Genomic DNA, 20,628 nt, shown 5'->3' with positions numbered 1-20,628 from the left:
TCTCAATAGCATGGCAGACACCAAATGCACACCTTGAGCCTGTATACGTTGTGGCCAAATGATATGCCTGGGTAAGGGCCACAAGCTCAGCTGCTTGGGCGCTCAGATTAGAGGGCAGAGGAATCGCCTACATAGTATCAAACTCAGATAATATAGCAGCACCACTATGGTGGATACCCTTTCTCATAAAATAGAAAACAAAGTCAGGGTTCTCTAAAGGGGTATCAGAAAAATCATCACAGGGCTTTACAGCCATGTCTTCTAGAGAAGCACAGTTATGTAATGGCATTGCAGAGACTGGTAAATTGGGGAGCAATGTTGCAAGTTTGAGGACTGCACAGTGCTTAAAGGTGATGCTTTCATTACCCAGCCAAATCACTTCTTATTGGGCAAGTCTCTGATCTGAGAAGGCTTGAGTCCAGTTTTGGGGTAAGAGGACCTCCACTTCATGAGGACACTACACTATCAAAGTAGAACCCCAAACAAAATCACAAGCCTTCTCCACCAAAAGAGCAGTGGTAGCTTGGGCCCAAAGACAGGGTGGTACTCCTGTAGCCACAGCATCCAGCAGAGCAGGATAATAGACCACAGAATGGGTACTAGTGCTTGAGTTAGGAAACCGGAAACCACCCTACCCCTCTGCTCATATACAGAAAGGATGAAAGATTTATTATAACCTGAGAGTCCCGGTGCCAGTGCAGATAACAGGGCCCTTTTGACCTCTGTGAGACCTGAGATATGTAGCTGCAAAGGTTCTGGAAGAAACAAGGGACTTGATAATCACTGAATGAGGCTATCCCCTGTCTGCAGTATCGAGCTGCTACAAGGATGACTCTCAGCTGCCACTTAGTGGTGGGTGCAGAGAGTTACTGGAAGGCCTGAATGAATTTAGAAGAAACAAAACAAATCCCACTAACCAGGATAAACTAGAAATTGTCCACCTGTGGAAATACTATTGGACTTTTGATTTAGAGACTTTATGGCCTCTCTGGTGAAGCTTCAGCAGTAGATGATGGCTATTTTTCTGACAAATCCCAGCATCTAGTGCCCCTAGAAGGAGATCATCTATGTACTGGGCAAAGGTGTCACCTTTAGAAGTGATAGAAGCTAAATCTTGCAGCAAAATTTGAGAAAATAAAGTGGGTTTTTCTACATCCTCTTGAAGCAGGTGAGACCATGTCTACTGTGAATGTTTTTAAGTAAAGGCAAATAAATACTGGGAATCTGGGTGTATGGGGATTGAACAAAATGCTGAGCAAAGATCCACCACAGTAAAGCACGTCCCCTCATAAGAAATTGAGGAAATGATAGTTGCAGTGTTGGGTACTGCAGGATGTCTAGGTATGGCACAAGCATTAATTGTGTGCAAATCCTGAACAACAAGATAAGCAAGCTTGCCATCATGGTCTAGTTTAGGTTTGGGGATTTACAAGGAATAATAATACCTTGATCTTTTAATGTGTCAATAATAGGTGAGATACCCTCAGTCGCTTCCCAGAACGAGGGATGCTGGGAGATAGATGGTGGTGGTCTTCCTTTGGTTTTAATAAGTAACAGGGTTAGCAGATTTTAGGAGACCCATGCCCCAGAATGAAGAGATCTATAGGGAGTAGGGGATATCAGGGAATATTGAGTGTCTCCAACTATGTTTTCGTTATTTTGTGTGGATGTATTGTACAATCATTCATACCCTTAAGCAAAGATTGCCTGACTTTTTGTAACCTGGCCTAATCAGCATAATCATAGGGTCCTAAGTGGATCTTAAACTGGGAAGACCCTTGGGGTTGGGGACCTCCCCCTACACCGGAGCCAGTCTCTTTATTGCTTCTATGATGGCTTATTTTTTCTCCCAGGGGGAATAGGGTTACCATTAAATCAGTTACATCTCTCCATCTGAAAAAAATCTATAACTACTCCCAGGTCCTTATCACATCTTGGAAATGGTTCTTGTCCAAGTGGAGAGGTTGGAGGGTCTAAATGGCTTATGTCTTCTTAAAAGAACTATGTTGTTCCTGTGGTCATAAGTAATGCTTTCTTGAAGAGGGAAAGTGTAGACTTCCTCATTCTTTGGAAGAACCCAAGCTTCCAGTTCAGATGGGAGAATACGATGGAAATACAGAAAGCAAAAGAGGGGAAGGAGGTGGTAAAGAAGGAGCTGCAGCTGGCAGAGAAAGTGCAGAAATAGAAAGAGGGGTTGCAGCAGAGCAGAGGGAATAGAAGCGAGGAGAAACTGTCAAGGCAGGGCAGAGATTTGAGAATAAGAGCAAAGAATCAGGAAGGGACAAAGGAATCAAAGAAGAAGGGGTTAAGGCAGGGCATAAAGTCTGGGTGAGGACAAAGGGGTAAGAGAGGGTAAAGACGTGGGACAGGTAGGAGATAAAACAAGGAAGAGATGGAGGGAAGGGGGTTGGAGAAGAAGACGACATCTCAGGGTATTGGGGCAGATGCTGTCAGGTGACTTAAATTTAAAAGATCCGTTAATTTGCTCCACGAATACCAGTATTATGGATGCTTTGGTTTTTTATTTGACTGACCTTAACTCTTTAAGTTTATGATAATCAAAGGTACCAAACTGGGCCCAAAATAATTCATCAACTGAATTTTTCTACATTTTAAACCAGGTGTCGCAAAATCTAATTCCTTGTTTTTTAGTCATTCCTGCATCAGTTGAAAGCTCCCCTTCATGCAATACTTTAAGGAGTTCTCAGGGAATTCCTTTTGGCACACAATTTTTATTATTCCCTTCCTCTGTAAATGTAGATATATACACATATATACATATACATAATATATATATGTGTGTGTGTGTGGTGTGTGTGTGTATACACACGCATACATATATATTTATATTTGTATTCTTAACTGTGATCCCAGAAAAGTTTGTGAGACACAGATAAACAAATGCTGAGCCAATGAACCTTTATGGAGTGTCCCTCCAAGTCTCAGTTAAGACAATGAATGTGAGGTTTCCTCACTGGTGATAGTTTGAAGTTTCAGTAGAAGTCTCTGCTTCTTCCTTAAGTACTAAATTTTACTTCTCCTTGTCAAGTAAGGTGCTTCTTATGTTTGGAGAAATTAAAAAGATTTTTTACCACTCCAGTTTCCAATGAAGATACTTGGGTGGTTAATAGAGATGCAGTTTTCAAGAATGCCTGTCTAAGGTTTTAATCATTTTTCAGGCATCCTTTCAAGGGGCCACATGATTTAGCTGAATGTCTAGTCACAGACCTGGATCTCAATTTGTAGATCTTAATAAGGGTTCAGGAATCCCTCTTAAGAGTCTCTCTGATGGTTCATAGCATTCAAACTGGAGGTCAGTTTTTTTGTTTTGTTTTTTTTGTTTTGGGTTTGTTTGGGTTTTTGCACCAGAGTGACTAGTCCATTAATGACTAAGGGAAAAACCTGTGGGTTATTCAGAAATGTTGGTACTTCTGATACAAGTGAATTCCTCCTGGGAGGGTGCAGGTTTCCCCTATTGACCCTTGCTTTCTATGTCTGGGTTCACAGTGCCATACTCACAAAGCATAGGTGTGGCTGCCATAGGTTCAAGTCCTTTTATCTGGGGACCCAGCTTATGAGCCAGTAGAAGACAGTGTTAGGGTAAAACCTGGAGAGTGTCTCTTAAAAGGATATTGTCATATAGAAAATACCAAATGCCAGGGACAAAACTCACCAAAAAAGGAAGCAAAAAACAAAAGACAGGCATGTTGCTATTCCCAGTTTAGTCACTAAGTATCTCCAGAGACCACATTACACAGCACTTCCAAGAGTGGTCAGGCTGTGGGAAGAAAACTGTTTGATTTAAACAGAAACATAGTAATGAAGCCCCAAGGAGAATCTGTGTGCACATTATAAGGGAAAAAAAAACCCAAACACCTTTTCAGGCCAATAGTGGGAATTAAATTAATTTGTTTTATGTTTTAGTTATCCTCCATCTGACTAGGAAGACAACTCCATCAGCTCTCCAGGCTCTGAAGAGCATCACTGTGGGCACCCTATGCCTCCTCTCCATCTAGGAAGATAGGGATTTCCTTGGTTCTTTAGGCTCTGAAGAGTGTCCATATGGTGTGTACTCAGCCTTGATTGGAGGTCTTCATTGAAAGGGGGGAAATTCCTTCAAGGGATTTACCCAGGCTTTCTATTGCCAATTATTTCCAAATTACGACACTGAACACAAAATAACAGGCCCAGCCAAAATCATTCCCAATGATATGCTTATCTTCTAACTCAGAGAAGATTTGGATTGGAGGGAAGAGGCAGGTCTCAACTGCAACCCCCTAGAAGAAACCCTCCCTTCAGGCAGAAAGTTCCATTAGGACCCAAAAGGAAATAGAGGGGTTTCTTTAGCATGTCTAGGGAACTAGACTCCCTCTTCCAGTCTTGGTGGGACTCCAAACTGTCTTGAGTAAATTTAATAAAGATAGACTGAGGTACAGATTCCAGGCAAGATCAATTTATTAACAGTGATACCCATAACTGTTAAAGCAGATCAGACTGCCAGCCTCAGCAAAGCCAGAAAGTCCAAGAGAAGGAGGGAACCCTCTTTATGGTGACACAACAAAGAACAGGTCTTGGTAGGCATGGAGAAAAGGTGATAGGTTGTAGGGTTGGAGCAGTAATATTAGAATTGGTTATACTGAGAAAGGTGGGCTGGCATCTAGGTGAGGTTAATTGTGCCTCCCCCCCCCCCCCAACAATTAAAGAATGTTCATTGTTTTATGGAACCCACCTGAATCTTGTAGTCCTTGCTAGGGAGTCACAACTAATAGACTTACTGTCTTCTTGGAAGAGATTTAAAATTCCCTCAATTACACAGAAACTGGAAAGGACAGATGATATATCTTTTGGGAATGGTAATTTTGAGGCTTAAACAGATATCCAGGAAGTTATCTCAGGTGAGACAAAACAGCTTTTCTTTTAAACTAACATAAAGCTAATAATTCCTGAACTCAACTCAAAGATATAGATTTAGGCAGATGCAGACTCAGTTATAAAATCAACACAGCATGAAATCAATTACATTGTAGAATCAATAAGTAGAAATCCATGCAGTAGAAACTAGATATAATATTACTTTTGATCTGTCCAATAAGTAGTTGGAGAAGCAAGATCTGAATTCAAGGGAGAGCAGTGATTGGTATACAGAATTTGAAGTCATCTTCATACAGATGATAATTATACCCATGTGAGCTGATGAAGTCACCAAGTGAGAGTGTGTAGAGACAGAGTAGTCCAGGAAAGAGCCTTTTCTCATCTTTAGGGGCCATGATGTGGAAAATTAACGAGTAGTGAGAATGAAAATGAGTAGCCAGAAGAGTAGGAGAGGAGAACCAGGAGAGAGTAATGCCACAAAAACCCAGAGAGGAGAGTTTATCTAGGATAAATAGCATGTAGGTCATCAGTGTTAAACACCACAGAGAAGTGAGGAAGGATTAAGAAAAAGCCATCAGGTTTGATGGGCAATCAAGAAGCCAAGATTTGAAGAGTTCAGTTTCAGTTGAGTGAGTATATTTGCATCCACATTGCAAAGTATAGAGGAATAAATGAGAGGAGAAGAGAATGTGATTGAATATAGACAGCTTTTTCTAGGTAGTTTAGGTGTGAAAGGGAAAAGAGATATAGGATGATACATGGTAAGTAAGGGATTTTTTATGGATAGAGAAGAATTGAGTGTGCTTGTAGGCAGCAGGAAAGGAGCCAGTAGATGGGAGAGGTTGAAGATGAGAGAATGAACAGTTGTGGGCACATTGTGACAGGGAAGAGGGAGGGGATGGCATCAAGGGTTACGTGTAGAAGTGACTCCCTTGGAGAAATGCTACTTCATCGCAGACTAGAGTAAAAGAGGAGAGAATGATGACTAATGTTAGAGTTTTGTGATGTAGAGGGGAAAAGAGGGAGCTCATGGAAAAGAATCTTTTTTTTTTTTCAGTAAAATATGAAGTATGGTCCTTAGCTGGAGGGGAAGGCATATAGATGAAAGCACATAGATGTTTTCATAAGGAGAATATTTGGGATGGACAATCCAGAGATGAAGGAAAAGGATTGTTTTGCTGAGGTGAGGCCTCAGTTGAGATTGGATAATGTAGCTTTTTAGTGTACCCATTTGGCTCAGTTGTGTAATTTCCTTCTGCTCCTCCAGCACCATGAGATGTGTTATTTATGGGTCTTGATGATCTCTGACATGTATAGTAATTTCATCTCTCTAGGCTTCTATTTCCTCTCATTTGTAAAGTGAAATTATGTGCAGAAGGAGCATATGATGGGAATAGTCTGAAACTGAGGTTAGGCAAAACATTGGGCAGGGAAGCAGGGTTTCACAAATAGAGGATGTTGAACTGGTTAACTCTAGGGAAGAGATTGGTAAGGGAGGAAAATCAGGTAAGACCAGAATGATAGCCTGGGAAAGTGAGTATTAAAGGATGGAGAGATTTCAGATCTCAAAGAAAACATCTAGTCTGTCCTTTAATTTATACTTGAGGGAAATGATGAAAGTTAAGTGACTTACCCTTGGTAAAATAGATAGTAAGTGTGAGAGGCATGGTTTGGACGAAGTTCCTCTGATTCTAAAGTAAGAGCTTTTTTCAGTGTGCTACCCTGTTTCACTCCTTTACTCTGTTTCTTGTAGTCAGAAGGCTTAGATTAAAATCTGGTCTCTTTGCTTACTACCCATATGATTATAGGCAAGATACTTAACTTCATGTACCTCACTGTTCTCGTCTCTGAAATTAGGAGAATGAAAGAGATGTCTTTTAAGGTCCTTTCCTGCTCTAGATCTATTATCTTGTGATCCTCTGTTGCTTATCGGTGCACATAGTGTTTCCTCCTAGTAAACTATAAGCTCCTTAAGGGTAGGAATTTTTTTTCATTTTTTAGTGCATCCTACGTTTATTAATTATCCTTTGTTGAGTTGAATTTACTTGCAGACATCCTTAATAAAATATTATATTAAAACTCTCATTTCTTATTAAATGTTATGCTTTTTTGTTTTGTGTAATTAACTGTAATAATAGTATTTTCCAGAATTTTTTCATTGCATATTTTTAAACTTCATCATAAATAATACATTCTTGTAGAATATTCTGCGGGGAATCATTATGGTGGTTTAGTAGAAATATTATAACCTTATGAGAAAAATACATTTAAAATTTCAAACTTGATCTACAAAAACATTTGTGAAAAGTCATCCAGAATACAGTTTTGAGAGAGGAACAATGAAATACATACAATAGAGGATTATCTAAAGAGCCTGTGCACTGTTATGATTGTTCAGAGTAACATAGTGCCATTTCTGCCAATTTGCTTGTATGAGGTAAAACTTCAGAATTCTTTTAGTTTGCACTTTTGCTATAATTAATGACTAAAATAATTTTTTCATATGTATCATAGAACTTTGAAGTTCAAAGAGTCATCAAAGATCATCTAATCTAGGTTTTGTCAAGCTCATTTGACCATAAAGCACTGTTGGGTTTGGAAAATATTGAATAGAATCTGGAGATGCTAGGATAGAAGAAAGGGAAGGGAGGTGGGGGTACCTCCAGAATAAGTCAAATTAGACCAATGTTAGAAGAGCTAAGAAATTAAATGTATTTTCAGAGTGAAAAATTTTGTGAAGTATCTTTGATACATAATTTCACTTTTAGTATTTTCGAGGGGAAATTAACACAATTATAAACATTTTCTCACAGAACTCCAGTTCATGTCACTCAAAGACCCCAGGGAGCAATTTAATAAATGCTCATCTAGAATGAATGAATAAAACATTATTAAGCTTACTATTTGCAAAGCACATAATTTCACTTTTCAAATGAGGGAAAAAAGGAAGCCTTGGGAGGTGAAATGACTTTCATAGTTAGAGATGGTAAGACTCTTAGAAATAAGTCCAATTCCCTCATTTTATGGATAAAGAAAGGGAGACCAAAGAGGAGAAGGAACTTGCCCACTATTTGTGCCTGAGTACACAAATTGTTAGTGACAAAGCTGCCCAGTTCTTGTCTTTTGTTCAGTACTTTTTCACTTTATTTTATTACTGATCTGTGCACGTCATAGTTTTCAAAGCCTTTTAAATATAATTCATTTGGCCCTTACAAACTATGAATTAGGCCAAGTATTATTATGCCTGTTAAACATATATTACCAGACATACCTTCAGGGGTGGGGAATATGCAGTGTCAAGGCTACATGTGGCCTTCTGGGTCCTAAGGTGTGGCCTTTTGACTGAGTCCAAGTTTTAATAAGGGGATTTGTTCTGTGATATTTGGATTCAGTCAAAGGGCTGCAGTTAAAGACGTAGAAGGCCACATGTGCTCTTGAGACTGCAGGTTCCCCACCCCTGCTAGTATATCCTGAGACCTTAGGGATCTCATACAAATAATCATTTCCCTGTAAGCCAAAAAATACTCAGGTATCTCTCTTGCTACTCTAAGAATTAGTTCAGAAAGCTTATAGAACTCTATTTCTTATTGTACAGACTTTATAGGAGAAACATATTCTTAGTAGTTAAAAACAGGACTTCAGATCAGAGTCTACTTGGCTTCTCACAGGAATGGGACATTGACAAAAAATGATCTGGCAGCTTTTGTTCAGTTCTGTACTTAAAAGAATAGAAAGAGCAGAGTCATTATATTTTGTGATTAAGCCTGTAATCCTCATGACATTTTTTTTTGGATTGTTACCTAACCCAGCTTTTTTCCAAACTTCTCTATGTTTCTTGGTTACAACATCATCTTTCCAGTCACTTAGTTTCATAGTCTTGGAGTCAGCCTTGACTTTTCCCTTTCCCTCACTGCTTATATTCCTGTCAATTCTTTTTTGATTTTATTTTCATAATATCTATTTATCCTTTCCATTTCTTTCCATTCATAAAATCATCACTGTAATTCAGGCCCTCATTCCTTCTCATCTAGACTGTTGCAATTATGTTCTAATTGGTCTCCCTGCTTCCAGTGTCCCTCCTGTTTATCCTCCATACAGCTGTAAAAATAATCTTCCAAAGGCACAGGTGTGAGTGATTATGTCACTCATCTGCTCAAGAATCTTCAGTGGCATCATATTTCCTGTAGGAAATATACATATTTATGACCTATAGATAAAATACAAACTAATTTGGTATGTTTCACAACTTGGTTCTGTCTTTTCTGTCTAGTCTTATACATTGCTTTCCTTCACACACTTTACAGTGGTATGTGAATTACTTGGGTCAAGCAGTAATTTCAGAATTTCTTCATTTTGTGACAGCAGTGATTGTGTGCTGCTACTGACACTAGGCTGACACAGAATGTCTGATCTTGACCATATGAAATTGAATTAAGCTGAATTCTCCACCTTTAGCTAGTTTTCTGTCATTTGAGGGTTGGATTTCATGCAATATAAACATATTTCATTGCTGTCTTTTCTTATGTTTTTAATTTCTGTGGTTTCTGAGAATGTGTATTACTTCCATGGTAACATGGAAAAGTTGTAGTTCTTAAAGAATACACTTCAGTGACTGTTAAAGACATTGTGTCAACTGTAGTGGAGAGCTCAAGAATTTCAAGAATCATTAGGGTCAGCTGAGTGGTACAGAATAGAGCACTGGACCTGAAGTTAGGAAGACCTGAGGTCAGATCTGGTCTCAGACACTTCCTAACTGTGAGACCTGGGGCATGTCAATATAATATTAGCTATTAACATTATTCAAGCCCACAATTAAACAGGATTAGTCATACCAATATATAAAGGAATATGCGGTCAAAAAGAAAGTATGATGCCAAGAACTGATAAACTGTTGCAGCAAAACCACCTGGTTATCTCTCAGAAAATAAGCTAAGACCTTCAAACTGGGAAACATGCAGCAGTTGTCTGGGGCCCTGACCATTTGATTTTTAATATTAAATAATAATTTTAATCCATTTAAGCTCTTGGCCTAAAGGCTATCCAACCATTTTTAAAAACTGGCAGACAAAATTACCTCCTTTCTGTGTGATGGCCTACTTATTTTTAGCTATATCAACTAAAAAGAAATTACTTCTTTTCTGTTCTTGCTTAAGCCATCACAACCTGAGTTGGGGCATTAGCCAAGCAGTAGGAATAGACAATGAAATAGTAGACTCAGTAAGCTGCTAACTTTTAAATTCAACTAGAGTTGCAGTGTTCTTGCATCACAGTTCACTAGTAACATTTTGTAAAGATGGGGTCCCAAGAACTATATTATCTTATTCCTGGATTGATATTTATTTCTTGAGAAACTCATAGAGGAGACCAGAATTATTTACAGGCTCATTTGTTCTGAAAATTATCTCTTTTGAAAATAAAATTTCCACCATTCTCCTGAGAAAAGGAGGGTATTGTATCCTAATGTCCAATTTTGTCTCCAGATAAGAAACGTCTGTCTGTCTCACACTTGTAACTGAGTCTTTTCCTCCTTGAACAGATGGAGCCAAGAGAAGAGGAGTCTTTTTATCTTTCATCCTTTGTGGGATTCCCTTAAAGTCTCCCTATTTAAATGAATACAACCCCCAGCTTTTATGCATTAGGGTACAGTGTAAAATCCATCTTTTAAAAATTCTATATGAAGAGATAATTTTAGTCTTTCCAGAATTTGCTTTTTAAAAAGATCCTTGGGTTTATTGATTTTTAAACTGTCAGGAGAAAATATTTTAAAACATATGCTCACAAAGGAAAGAATGGAAAGTATTTGTCATGAACAGTAACAAGAAAAAGCAATAACATTCATCTTTGTTGGAGTGGTGAAGCAGGGAGTTGGATTCTATTTGCACTGACTTTGGAAAATTCCACACTTGAAATACAGAACATCATATCTGTGCTAAAAATGTCTTGAGAATCCTGTGGAAAGGCAAAGGGTATTATTTTTTGTTTTTTCCTTCTTTAGAAGCATTAAATATTTTTTAAATTATTAAATATTTTTAAAAGTTTTCAACCTTTACTGTCTCACAACTTTTACATACATTCGGAGTCCTGGATCTACATGCTCTAACTAAACTATAACATCCCTTATGAATTTGCAATCCAGTTAAAGGGAGGAATTTCTTAAAACAAATAATCCAACAGATTTTTTTTTCTTAATTAAATTTCTTCTGAAATTTTATTCTGAAATACTGTTAACTCTTGGTTGCTCTTGCATGGTTGTTTGAACCTGAGAATTCATTGGTATATAAAGCTTAATTTCTGGTTTTATTATCAGATGCTATTTAACTTTGTACTTTGATCATAAATGACTTTTATGAAAAAAGACATTTTCTATGCCTATATCTGTTTCTATATTAGTAGAGAATCGCTTCTTTCACAATAGGGAACCATTGTCCAACCTCTTGCCCTAAATGTAACTATAAAGTCAAGGTTTTCAGATTTCTTAGAGCTGTATTAGCTAAGTTTAGAAATTGCAAATTTCTAATTTCATTGCAAATAATTGAAATAAATTTCATTGCAAATTTGCACAGTTGTAGGCCAGCTATCACTAGCATTTCAAATATATAGATGATTCCTAAGTTCTCTTAACAAATATTCTGTACTTGCTGCTTAAAAAGTAGTATGGATTGAGCAAACTCTTTTTTTTCTGAACTCTAAAATTTGAAGTTTTGGCAAATGCCCAGTTGAATGAGAAGACTTCATCAGTAAATTGGAAGCTGAATCATAGAAAAAGGAAGTGAATCTGTATTCACAGTACAAGATTCAGTAGCTCCAAATGATTGGAATATAATACTGGACTCATAAGAGATACTCAATAAATGCTTAGATACTTCTGGATTAAATCAAAAGTTCTATTAGGATAAATGCTAAATAAAAGAATGAGAAGCACTGTTAGTAAAAGAGAAAAGTATGGTAGTATAGATAAGAATATTTCTATTTTTTAATATAAGTTCAACTTATCTGCAGTAGATTAATAGCGTAAGCCCTGAAAGCACTGCTCTAAATTCATAAAATTTAGTACATACTTAGCAAAGGTATGAAATGCTACAGCTTAGAAATGCTGTGGTCATTGTGAAAATGTTATAGATGACTACAGACTTAAATTTTTTAAAAATTGCATGTGTTTGACTTTGCTTTTTTCCCCATTGATGCCACTTTTCTTATGATATTCCACTAAGAGAACTCATCCTTGTTCCAAAGAAGTAGGGTTAGGCAAACAAACCAATACCTTTACATTATCCAACAGCATATACTTCATTTAATTCCTAGAGTCTGCACAGAGGAGGACATATCGTTTATCATCAGTCTTCTATAGTCAAAAGAATTCTCAATTTAGTATGTTTTTCTAACTCAAATAAAAGTAGACCAGAAGTTCTTTTTTTATATAACTTCAAATACGTAAGTATAAACTTTTAAACTGTAGGTTTCATAATGTAGTAATTTTGCAACATCATATATCATAAAAATTTACAGGTTACTGATTCATAATCCATATGCGTGATGGGCAAAATCTGAAATAAGGAAACAAAGGTTCAAGTTTCTGAGCATATCTATTTATTAAGCAAGTGCATAAAAGATTGGGACCAGGCCTCTCAGCTGGCATTAGACCCTGAATACAAGGGAGACAGAGCTTTATGCATTAAAAGAAAACAATTAACAAGATACAAACCAGAATACAAAATTAAGTAATCTGATTTATAATTGGAGTAAAGATTAGGGACTTTCTGAGTTGGGAGAGGAATGAATGAACAGGTAGACTTTCCTGGATATGAAACAGGATGTAACTCAATTTCCAGGATTAGCGAGCAGATGGAATTTATAAGAAAATGAAACTTAAATTTCAAAGTGGAGTCAGTTTTACAAGATGGAATCAGTTGGTTCATATAATTCTCTTAATCCCTTCTCCCTTTGATTATGCCCACTCCCCCCCGCCATGAATCACTTATTTGTAAGCCAAACTTATAAAACTTTTACTATGCTTATGCTCACTATCAATATTATATGCCAAGAAAAGGTCCCTGAGTAGCATCCTCTCTCATAGCTTAGTACAATAGCTAATAAAAAGTCTAAGAACAGTCATGATGATATTACCTAAAGAGACAAACCTTGTTTAATACATTTAGGCTACAGATCAAACTACTTAGACTGATTACTTGGACTGATTCTGATCATATTACCAAGGTAGCCAAGAAAACTTAGCAAACATAAACACCGTGAAACGAAAGGGCAAAGCAATACAATGGTAATCATTGATATTAAATCATATCAAGTCTCCTTGTATCCTAGTAAGGTACTTCCAGTGTTCATTTAATCAGCACATTTTGTTGCTCAGATGTCCCACGTAGTCTCCTAGCCCTTGAAAAATCTTCTCTTGAACATTCTGGAATAGGCTTCATTCTCAGGACAACTCTGATGGGGGCTGTGCTTCTCTGATTCCAAGTTGCTTATAGAGATTTCTAAATAATTCTGCTAAAATCTACCAGTAATAAGACTTAATACAATTTAGTATAGCTTCCTAAATTTCATTTTCCAAACCTGAAACTTTGGAGAATTTCAGTTTTTGTATACCTCTTGTTTCTTTATCTCAACCCTGTACCTGATATAAAAAGCTTCAAAAAAAAATTCTTGAGGGTTGGACTTATATACAATTTTACTTTTTTTGCAGTTTTCTTTTTTAAAAATGTAATGTTTTATTTTTCCCCAATTACATGTAAAAACAATTTTAACATCTTTTCTAATTTTGTACTCCTAATTCTCTCCCTCTCTTCTCCCTCCTCTCCCCTCCTCACTGAGAAGGCAAACAATCTGACATAGGTTATACATGTGCAGTCATTCTTTACAATTATCAATGCAATTTTATTTGTAAAATGCTTTATCTACTTTTGAAAACTTGTTTCTAAAACATACTCAGAACTTGAATTTCCCATGAGAAACATTTGGAAACCAATCATATTGTCATGACTGAATTTGAACAAAAGAGTAAACTTAGGCCATTTTCCAACCAAGATAACATTTATTGATAGAGAAATGCTGCTTGTCAATAAAAGGTCAGTGGCTTGCCTCCATTTATGCCAAGGCCCCAAGCAAAAGAACAGTTCTCCTTTATAAGTTTTAGGGAGGAGAGAACAAAGAACTGAACAGGGTAGATAACATCATGAGATTGAAGGCAACATAACTGGTTACAGTGCTGAGGCACAGGGTACAACATGACTGGTTGGAAGTTTGGCGATGAGGGCTAACAAGAACCACCACCCCTCCTCCTCTCATGAGACTAAGAAGTGCTCATTGTCTGAGTTCAGGTGCAAGATAATGGGCTAGAGATTTGTACAGCAAACCAGACATCTTTGAAGGATAGCTTGGTGGCATAAAGATATCAGGCCTGACTCCCTTGCATTTGCACACATTTCCCATGGTCAGTTAAATTCCTTTGAGGCGGGAGAGCTAGAGTTTTAAACTTAACCTATTATAGGCCAGCTGAATTCTGAACTAAGTTCGGAGACAAAGAGCTATGGATAAGCAATTACAGGATAAAAACCAGTGACTTAAAAATAGGATCAATAAGAAAATGATACAGGATCAATCTTAATCTTTTCAATATACATATGTATATATTCTAGTTCTTAGAGAAAACAGTCTAATTCTATTAAGTTCTCAAAATTTGCTGTTCAGTTTAATGAAAAAACCTTTATATCTCATTGCTTTGTTCACTTCCCCCTTTAGGAGTATATTATCCCTCTATCATAATATCACAGATGACTCAAATCTTTCAATATTAATCTATTAATTGAGTTTTTTTGAACAACAATGTAAAGACTGTTCCCTCAAGGGCACAGATTGACCTGACATATACCATAACAGGGGAAAAACTCACTTAGCTCTGATTGCAGGCATGAACCATATTTAATAGCCAGTCAAGTAACATAGCTTCACGTTTTTCACAGAGTACATAGTCAGGCTCAGAATTAACCAGGTGGAAAAATTTTCTGTTCAGAAGGAAATAGCATCCTGGGGAAACTGAGTCAAGAAAATCTTAACTTAGGCCATGCCAAAGTCATCCCCTTCTCTTTTGCCAGGGATGGGGACCCACCTGTAACAGTTCTCAGCCTGCAGCACATGCCATTTTCTCTTTGAATGGCAGACTGTTGACTTCACAACAGTTGAGACAACCATCCCTGTAATCCATACTCAAAGCAGCATCAAATTATAATCTCAATAGTTATCTCAAATAGCAAGGTTTTACTAATCGCAGCTTAGGGCAGTGACATCTCTGACGTTCACAAGTTGTAGTTACTATTAAAAATAAACACACATAGGCCTTACTAGTTGAAATTATTCTTATACTATTATTATTTCTCCCTTGTTCCAATACTTATAGTGAATATATATAGTGGGGATTCAAAGCTGGCTAATGTATGCCTCCAACCTGTATTGTCTCTTCCAAGTATTTCTAGATAAAAACTCACTCTTCATTGTAGTAAACTTATTAACACCCCCCCCCCCCACACACACACACATACACACCTTTTGAGAAATAGGAGGAGGGATCCTGTTTTCTTAGGCCTAGTTTCTCAAACTTCAGTACTTAAGAATTTTACAACGTGCTTAGCAGGGCTGATAAGATCTTATGATCCTACAAAGTCTCAGGACCTCAAAGATAAGGATATTTTAAAGGGTCTATGTAATTTTTCCCCAGAAGAGTAAATTAAAATATGCTCCATTGAATATTAATAGTTTTCAGATATCTGTTTTTGTCACTTTTAAAAGCTCAGTTCATAATCTAATAGCATGCAGATTAAAGCAAGTTATTTCTCTTAATAGCATTTATGATACAATGGTGTTTCAGGTTTCACAATGTAAGAAAGATTTTTAGAAACATAATAATAATGTACACAGAATCATGTATTTAAAACATGAAACAACTTATTATTAGATGACAGTTCAGCCAAATGAATTTCCAAATTATCTTACATAGAAAATCATTCATTTTTTCATATCACCTTTGGCATTTTATACCAATCACATCTAAAACCTGATATAGAGTTATCCAGTATGGAGCACTTACATTCAATTAAAGAAATAACAGGCAGCATTTACATAGTGCTTATCATGTGCTTGACATTGTGTAAAGCACTTCACAGCCATTGTACCATTTTGATCCTCACAACAACCCTTAGAGTTCGGTACTGTTTTTATCCTCTTTACAGAGTGGTTAATTGAAGTAAGCAGAGGTCAAGTAACTTGCTATGGTCATACAACTAATAATTTTTTTAAAAAATTAAATTATTTCATTTGTTTTCAGTGTTTAACAATCACTTCCATATATCTTAGATTTTTTTCCCCAGCCTCTTCCCCCGTGCCTCTCTACTTCCTCCCTGAGATGGCATACAATCTTATACAGGTTTTACACATACATTCCTATTAAATACATGTTGAATAGAAGAATTAAAATGAATGGGAGAAACCATAAAATAAAACAAAATGTAATACAAAACAAAATGGTCTGTTTCTATCTGTGATCCAGTTCCGTAGTTCTTTCTCTGGATGTGGAAGGCGTTTTGCTTCAAGAGTCCATTGGAAATTTTTTAAGTCCTTGCATTGCAATGAAGTTTTAAGTCTCCCAGAAAAATTCCTCACACACTCTGGTTGTTACTGTGTACACAATTCTTCTGGTTCTACTCCTTTCACTCAGCATCAGTTCCTATAAGTCTTTCCAGGCCTCTCTGAGGTCTTCCTGTTCATCATTTTTTATAAGCACAATAGTACTGCATTACATTCATATACCACAACTTGTTCAGCCATTCCCCAATTGATGGGCATCCCCTTGGGTTTCAGTTTTGGGCCACCACACAGAGAAGTGCTATACATATTTTTGTACATGTGGGACCCTTTCCCATTTTTATGATCTCTTTGTGATAGAGTCCCAGAAATGGTACTGCTGGGTCAAAGGGTATGCACATTTTTGTAGCCCTTTGGGCATAGTTCCAAATTGCTCTCCAGAATGGTTGGATCAGCTCACAGCTCCACCAACAATGAATTAGTGTTCCAACTCTCCCACATCTTCTCCAATGTTTATCATCTTCTTGTTTTGTCATGTTAGCCAATCTGATAGGTGTGATGTGGTACCTCAGAGTTGTTTTGATTTGCATCTCTCTCATCAATAGTGATTTAGTATATTTTTTCATATGACTATAGATAACTTTAATTTCTTCCTCTCAAAACTGTCTGTCCATATCCTTTGACTATTTATCAATTGGAGAATGACTTGTATTCTTGTACATTGGACTCAGTTCTCTATATGTTTTAGAAATGATGCCTTTATCACAGACACTAGTTGCAAAATTCTTTGCCATTTTTCTGCTTCCCTCCTAATCTTGGGTTTGTTTGTGCATAAACTTCTCAATTTCATGTAATTAAAATTATCCATTTTGCATTTCTTAATGTTCTCTATCTCTTGTTTGCTCAAAAATTTCTCCATTCTCCATAAATCTGACAAATACGCTATTCCTTGCTCCCCTAATTTATTTATGGTATCAATCTTTATACCTAGGTCATGTGTGCATTTGGACTTTATTCTTGTGTACGGTGTCTGGCATTGATCTATGCCCAGTTTCTGTCACACTGTTATCCAGTTTTCCCAGCAATTTTTGTCAAAGAGTGAGTTCTTATTCCCAGAAGCTGGGGTCCTTGGGTTTATCAAACAGTAGATTGCTATGTTCATAGATGACTATGTCTTGAGTACCTAACCTATTCCACTGGTCTACCCCTCTGTTTCTTAGCCAGTACCAAGTAGTATTGATGACTGCTGCTTTATGATCCAATTTGAGATCTAGTAGGGGTAGGCCACCTTCCCTAGCATTTCTTTTCATTAGTTCCCTTGATATTCTGGACCTTTTGTTCTTCCAGATGTATTTTGATATTTTTTCTAGTTCTAAAAAATAATTACCTGGTAGTTTGATTGGTATGGCACTGAATAAATAAATTAATTTAGGTAGAATTGTCATTTTTATTATATTAGCTCAGCCTACCCATGAACAACTGATGTTTTTCCACTTACTTAGATCTGACTTTATTTGTGTGAAAAGTGTTTTGTAGTTGTGTTCATATAGTCCCTATGTTTGTTTCGGCAGGTAGACACTTTTTTAATGCTAAATAGCAAATGTAGTTTGTATTAGATTCAGATTTTCCACAATAATTTAGTTTCAGAATAAAATTTTATCGAAATTAAATCAAGAATGTCTTTAATAGTAGTCTAGATTACTCTTATAATGCTTCTGTGGTGTTGACAAAGTAGGCTTATGGTTATTGATATATTTTAGTTGGCATTTTTTGGTAGTTAGCATAATTGGCTTTTGGAATGGGCAGAAAGATAAAGCATTGATAATTTTCTTAGTGCTTTGCTTCATTTCACATATGTAGATATATTCTGAGAGTCTAGTAAATAAAAAAACCCAGAAGATTTTGTTTAAATGTACCAAAAACAAGGTTAAAAAGACAATTTGACATAGCTAATGATGTTTCAAAAGTTCATTGAAGTTCTATTAGGGAACTGAAGTAATGTGATCTTTAATCATACAGTATAAAGATATGACCAGTCCTTCAAAGGAGAAAAATACAAAGCAGACAGACTGGTGTTAAACATGTCAGCAGAGATAAAGTAGATTTCAACTAATGTTATCTTGACCAAAATGAACTGACCCATAGGGTCTGGGTCACAGAATCCTGACGTAGAGTCCAGTCATGTCCCTAAATTGCTCTTGACTCCGAGAAAATCACTCAATGTCTCTGCTTCCCATTTCCACAGAAGGAACGTATAATGATTATATAATATTTTGCCAATATGAAGAACTATAAACATTTAATTGCAATTCTTACCATCCTGTACAATACAAGAACAAACAGATATCTTTGCATTTCTACCCTTATGCCTCTATGGAGAAGGGCAAGGTAGCAAGCAGCCCTTGCAGCCTTCTGGAAAGAAAAATAATAACCATGATGAAGACAGTGATAGTGGAGAATACAGCCACAACCCTGAGGAGTGATGCTGTTCAACCCTCTGACAATCCAGCTTTTGGTGTGAGAATGTTAGTGCACTGGAAAAAGCTGTGGATTTTTGAAGTCAAATGACCTGAGTTTGAATATCACCCCTTTTACTTGTGTGACCAGGGGCAAGTCACTTAAGCATCCCTGGGCCTCAGTACCTTATCTGTAAAGCTAGGGCATTGGACTAGATGATCTCTAAAATTCCTTCCAAGTCTAAATCTGCGATTGTATGATCCTGAGGGGGAAGCACTCAGCCTTCTTTATTTGTGTTGACAAATACACTATACGTGACTAGACAACAATATTTTAAAAATTCTTGACAGTTATTGAACTTCTAGCTACTTGGCAGTGTTCATTCACATGGGTCAAACTTGTTACTTGTGTCATTAATTGTCTTGGTAATTCTTTATAATTTTTAGTAAAATTATATGTTTAAATAACTTACTGTTAATGGAACTGTGTTCTATATGGAAAGGTTTAATTGTAAGCCAAACACTGACACACAGAGTATTTGATGCTTATTTTCTTAATTGAATTTAAAAAGTGTCACAGGAAACCACAGACTTTGTTGTATTTTTTTTAAAGTTACTTGGGTTCTCATGAATATTTTTTTTTGCTGTTGCTTATTTTAGTGATCGCTGTGGGGAAGACCCAAATCAAAAAGTAATCCATGGGGTTATTAACTCCTTTGTTCATGTTGAACAGTATAAGAAAAAATTCCCCTTAAAGGTAAAAGACAACTCATTCCTTTTTAAAAGAAATTATGAAAACTTTAATTTAAAAAAAAACCCTTGTTCTTGTTTTTGCTAATATTCTTTTCCTTATTCTATTTAGTTTTATCAGGAAATTTTTGAGTTGTCTTTTCTGACTGAAACAGGGGAGTATTATAAACAAGAAGCTTCCAATTTGTTACAAGAATCAAACTGTTCCCAGTATATGGAAAAGGTAAGAATTCCAAGTGTGTGCCATTGAAGATACACTTATGTAATAAAGTCAGTTACTACTATAAATGCCACAACTTCAGTTATCCTCTTGTTTTACTTTTCAGAAGAAATGCTTAGACTTTGAATTAGTATCACATAGTGCTGACTTACCAATAGTATTTTTTTACTGAAAAAATTTTTTTTTGTTTTTTTTAGTATTGATTCTTTATTGGCAAATTTTGATAATTTGGTTAATAATTACATAAATACCAGAGTCGTATCCTTTACCAAATACAAAACTTTATGCTTATTGGTAGCAATCAAGACAGTCTAAGAGTATTTTGTTTTAAATACAAATAAAGGGAAAGAGGAAATAGTATTACCTTCTAGAACAAGATCTTATTTTCGGTAAATTCTTGGAGCACTGAGATAAAAGAGAAGACCTATGGCTATTAAATATTAGAGTCTTATTTAGTTGTTCATACGGAGCTGTTCAGAATGTGCCTGCTCAGTAAGGGTTCCGTGTAAATTTTCGTAATAGCATAAATATTGTGGTTCATTCACAGATTTCATAATACTAATGGAATGACTGTATGTAGAGTTTTTAACTAATATTGTTGAGCTTCTGTAGAAGGACATTTCAGTGTTGCATAAAATAATGCCTTATGCAGGAAAGGGATTTGGGGTTTTGTTTGAAGAAAGACCATATAATCTGACTCATAATTATACAGTTTCATAGAAGTAGCCATTTGACAAAGTC

The 20,628-nt window shown here is 36.4% G+C and overlaps 1 protein-coding gene across 5 annotated transcripts in view; it reads left to right on the top strand.

Annotated features, from left to right (window-relative positions):
• CUL2 (cullin 2) overlaps positions 1 to 20,628 on the top strand; it is a 116,098-nt gene that overhangs the window by 50,852 nt on the left and 44,618 nt on the right. For all 5 annotated transcript variants that reach the window (XM_072651999.1, XM_072652000.1, XM_072651998.1 and 2 more), the window contains exons 7-8: positions 19,578 to 19,674; positions 19,780 to 19,890. In XM_072651999.1, coding sequence (XP_072508100.1) covers positions 19,578 to 19,674; positions 19,780 to 19,890 — 208 coding nt within the window. The remainder of the gene's footprint in view (positions 1 to 19,577; positions 19,675 to 19,779; positions 19,891 to 20,628) is intronic.

This window comes from Notamacropus eugenii, chromosome 3 (genome assembly GCF_028372415.1).
Source record: "Notamacropus eugenii isolate mMacEug1 chromosome 3, mMacEug1.pri_v2, whole genome shotgun sequence".
In the NCBI taxonomy this organism is placed as follows: Eukaryota; Metazoa; Chordata; class Mammalia; order Diprotodontia; family Macropodidae; genus Notamacropus; species Notamacropus eugenii.
The sequence above is the reverse complement of the archived record's forward strand: the minus strand, read 5'-3'. Positions and strand labels throughout refer to the sequence as shown.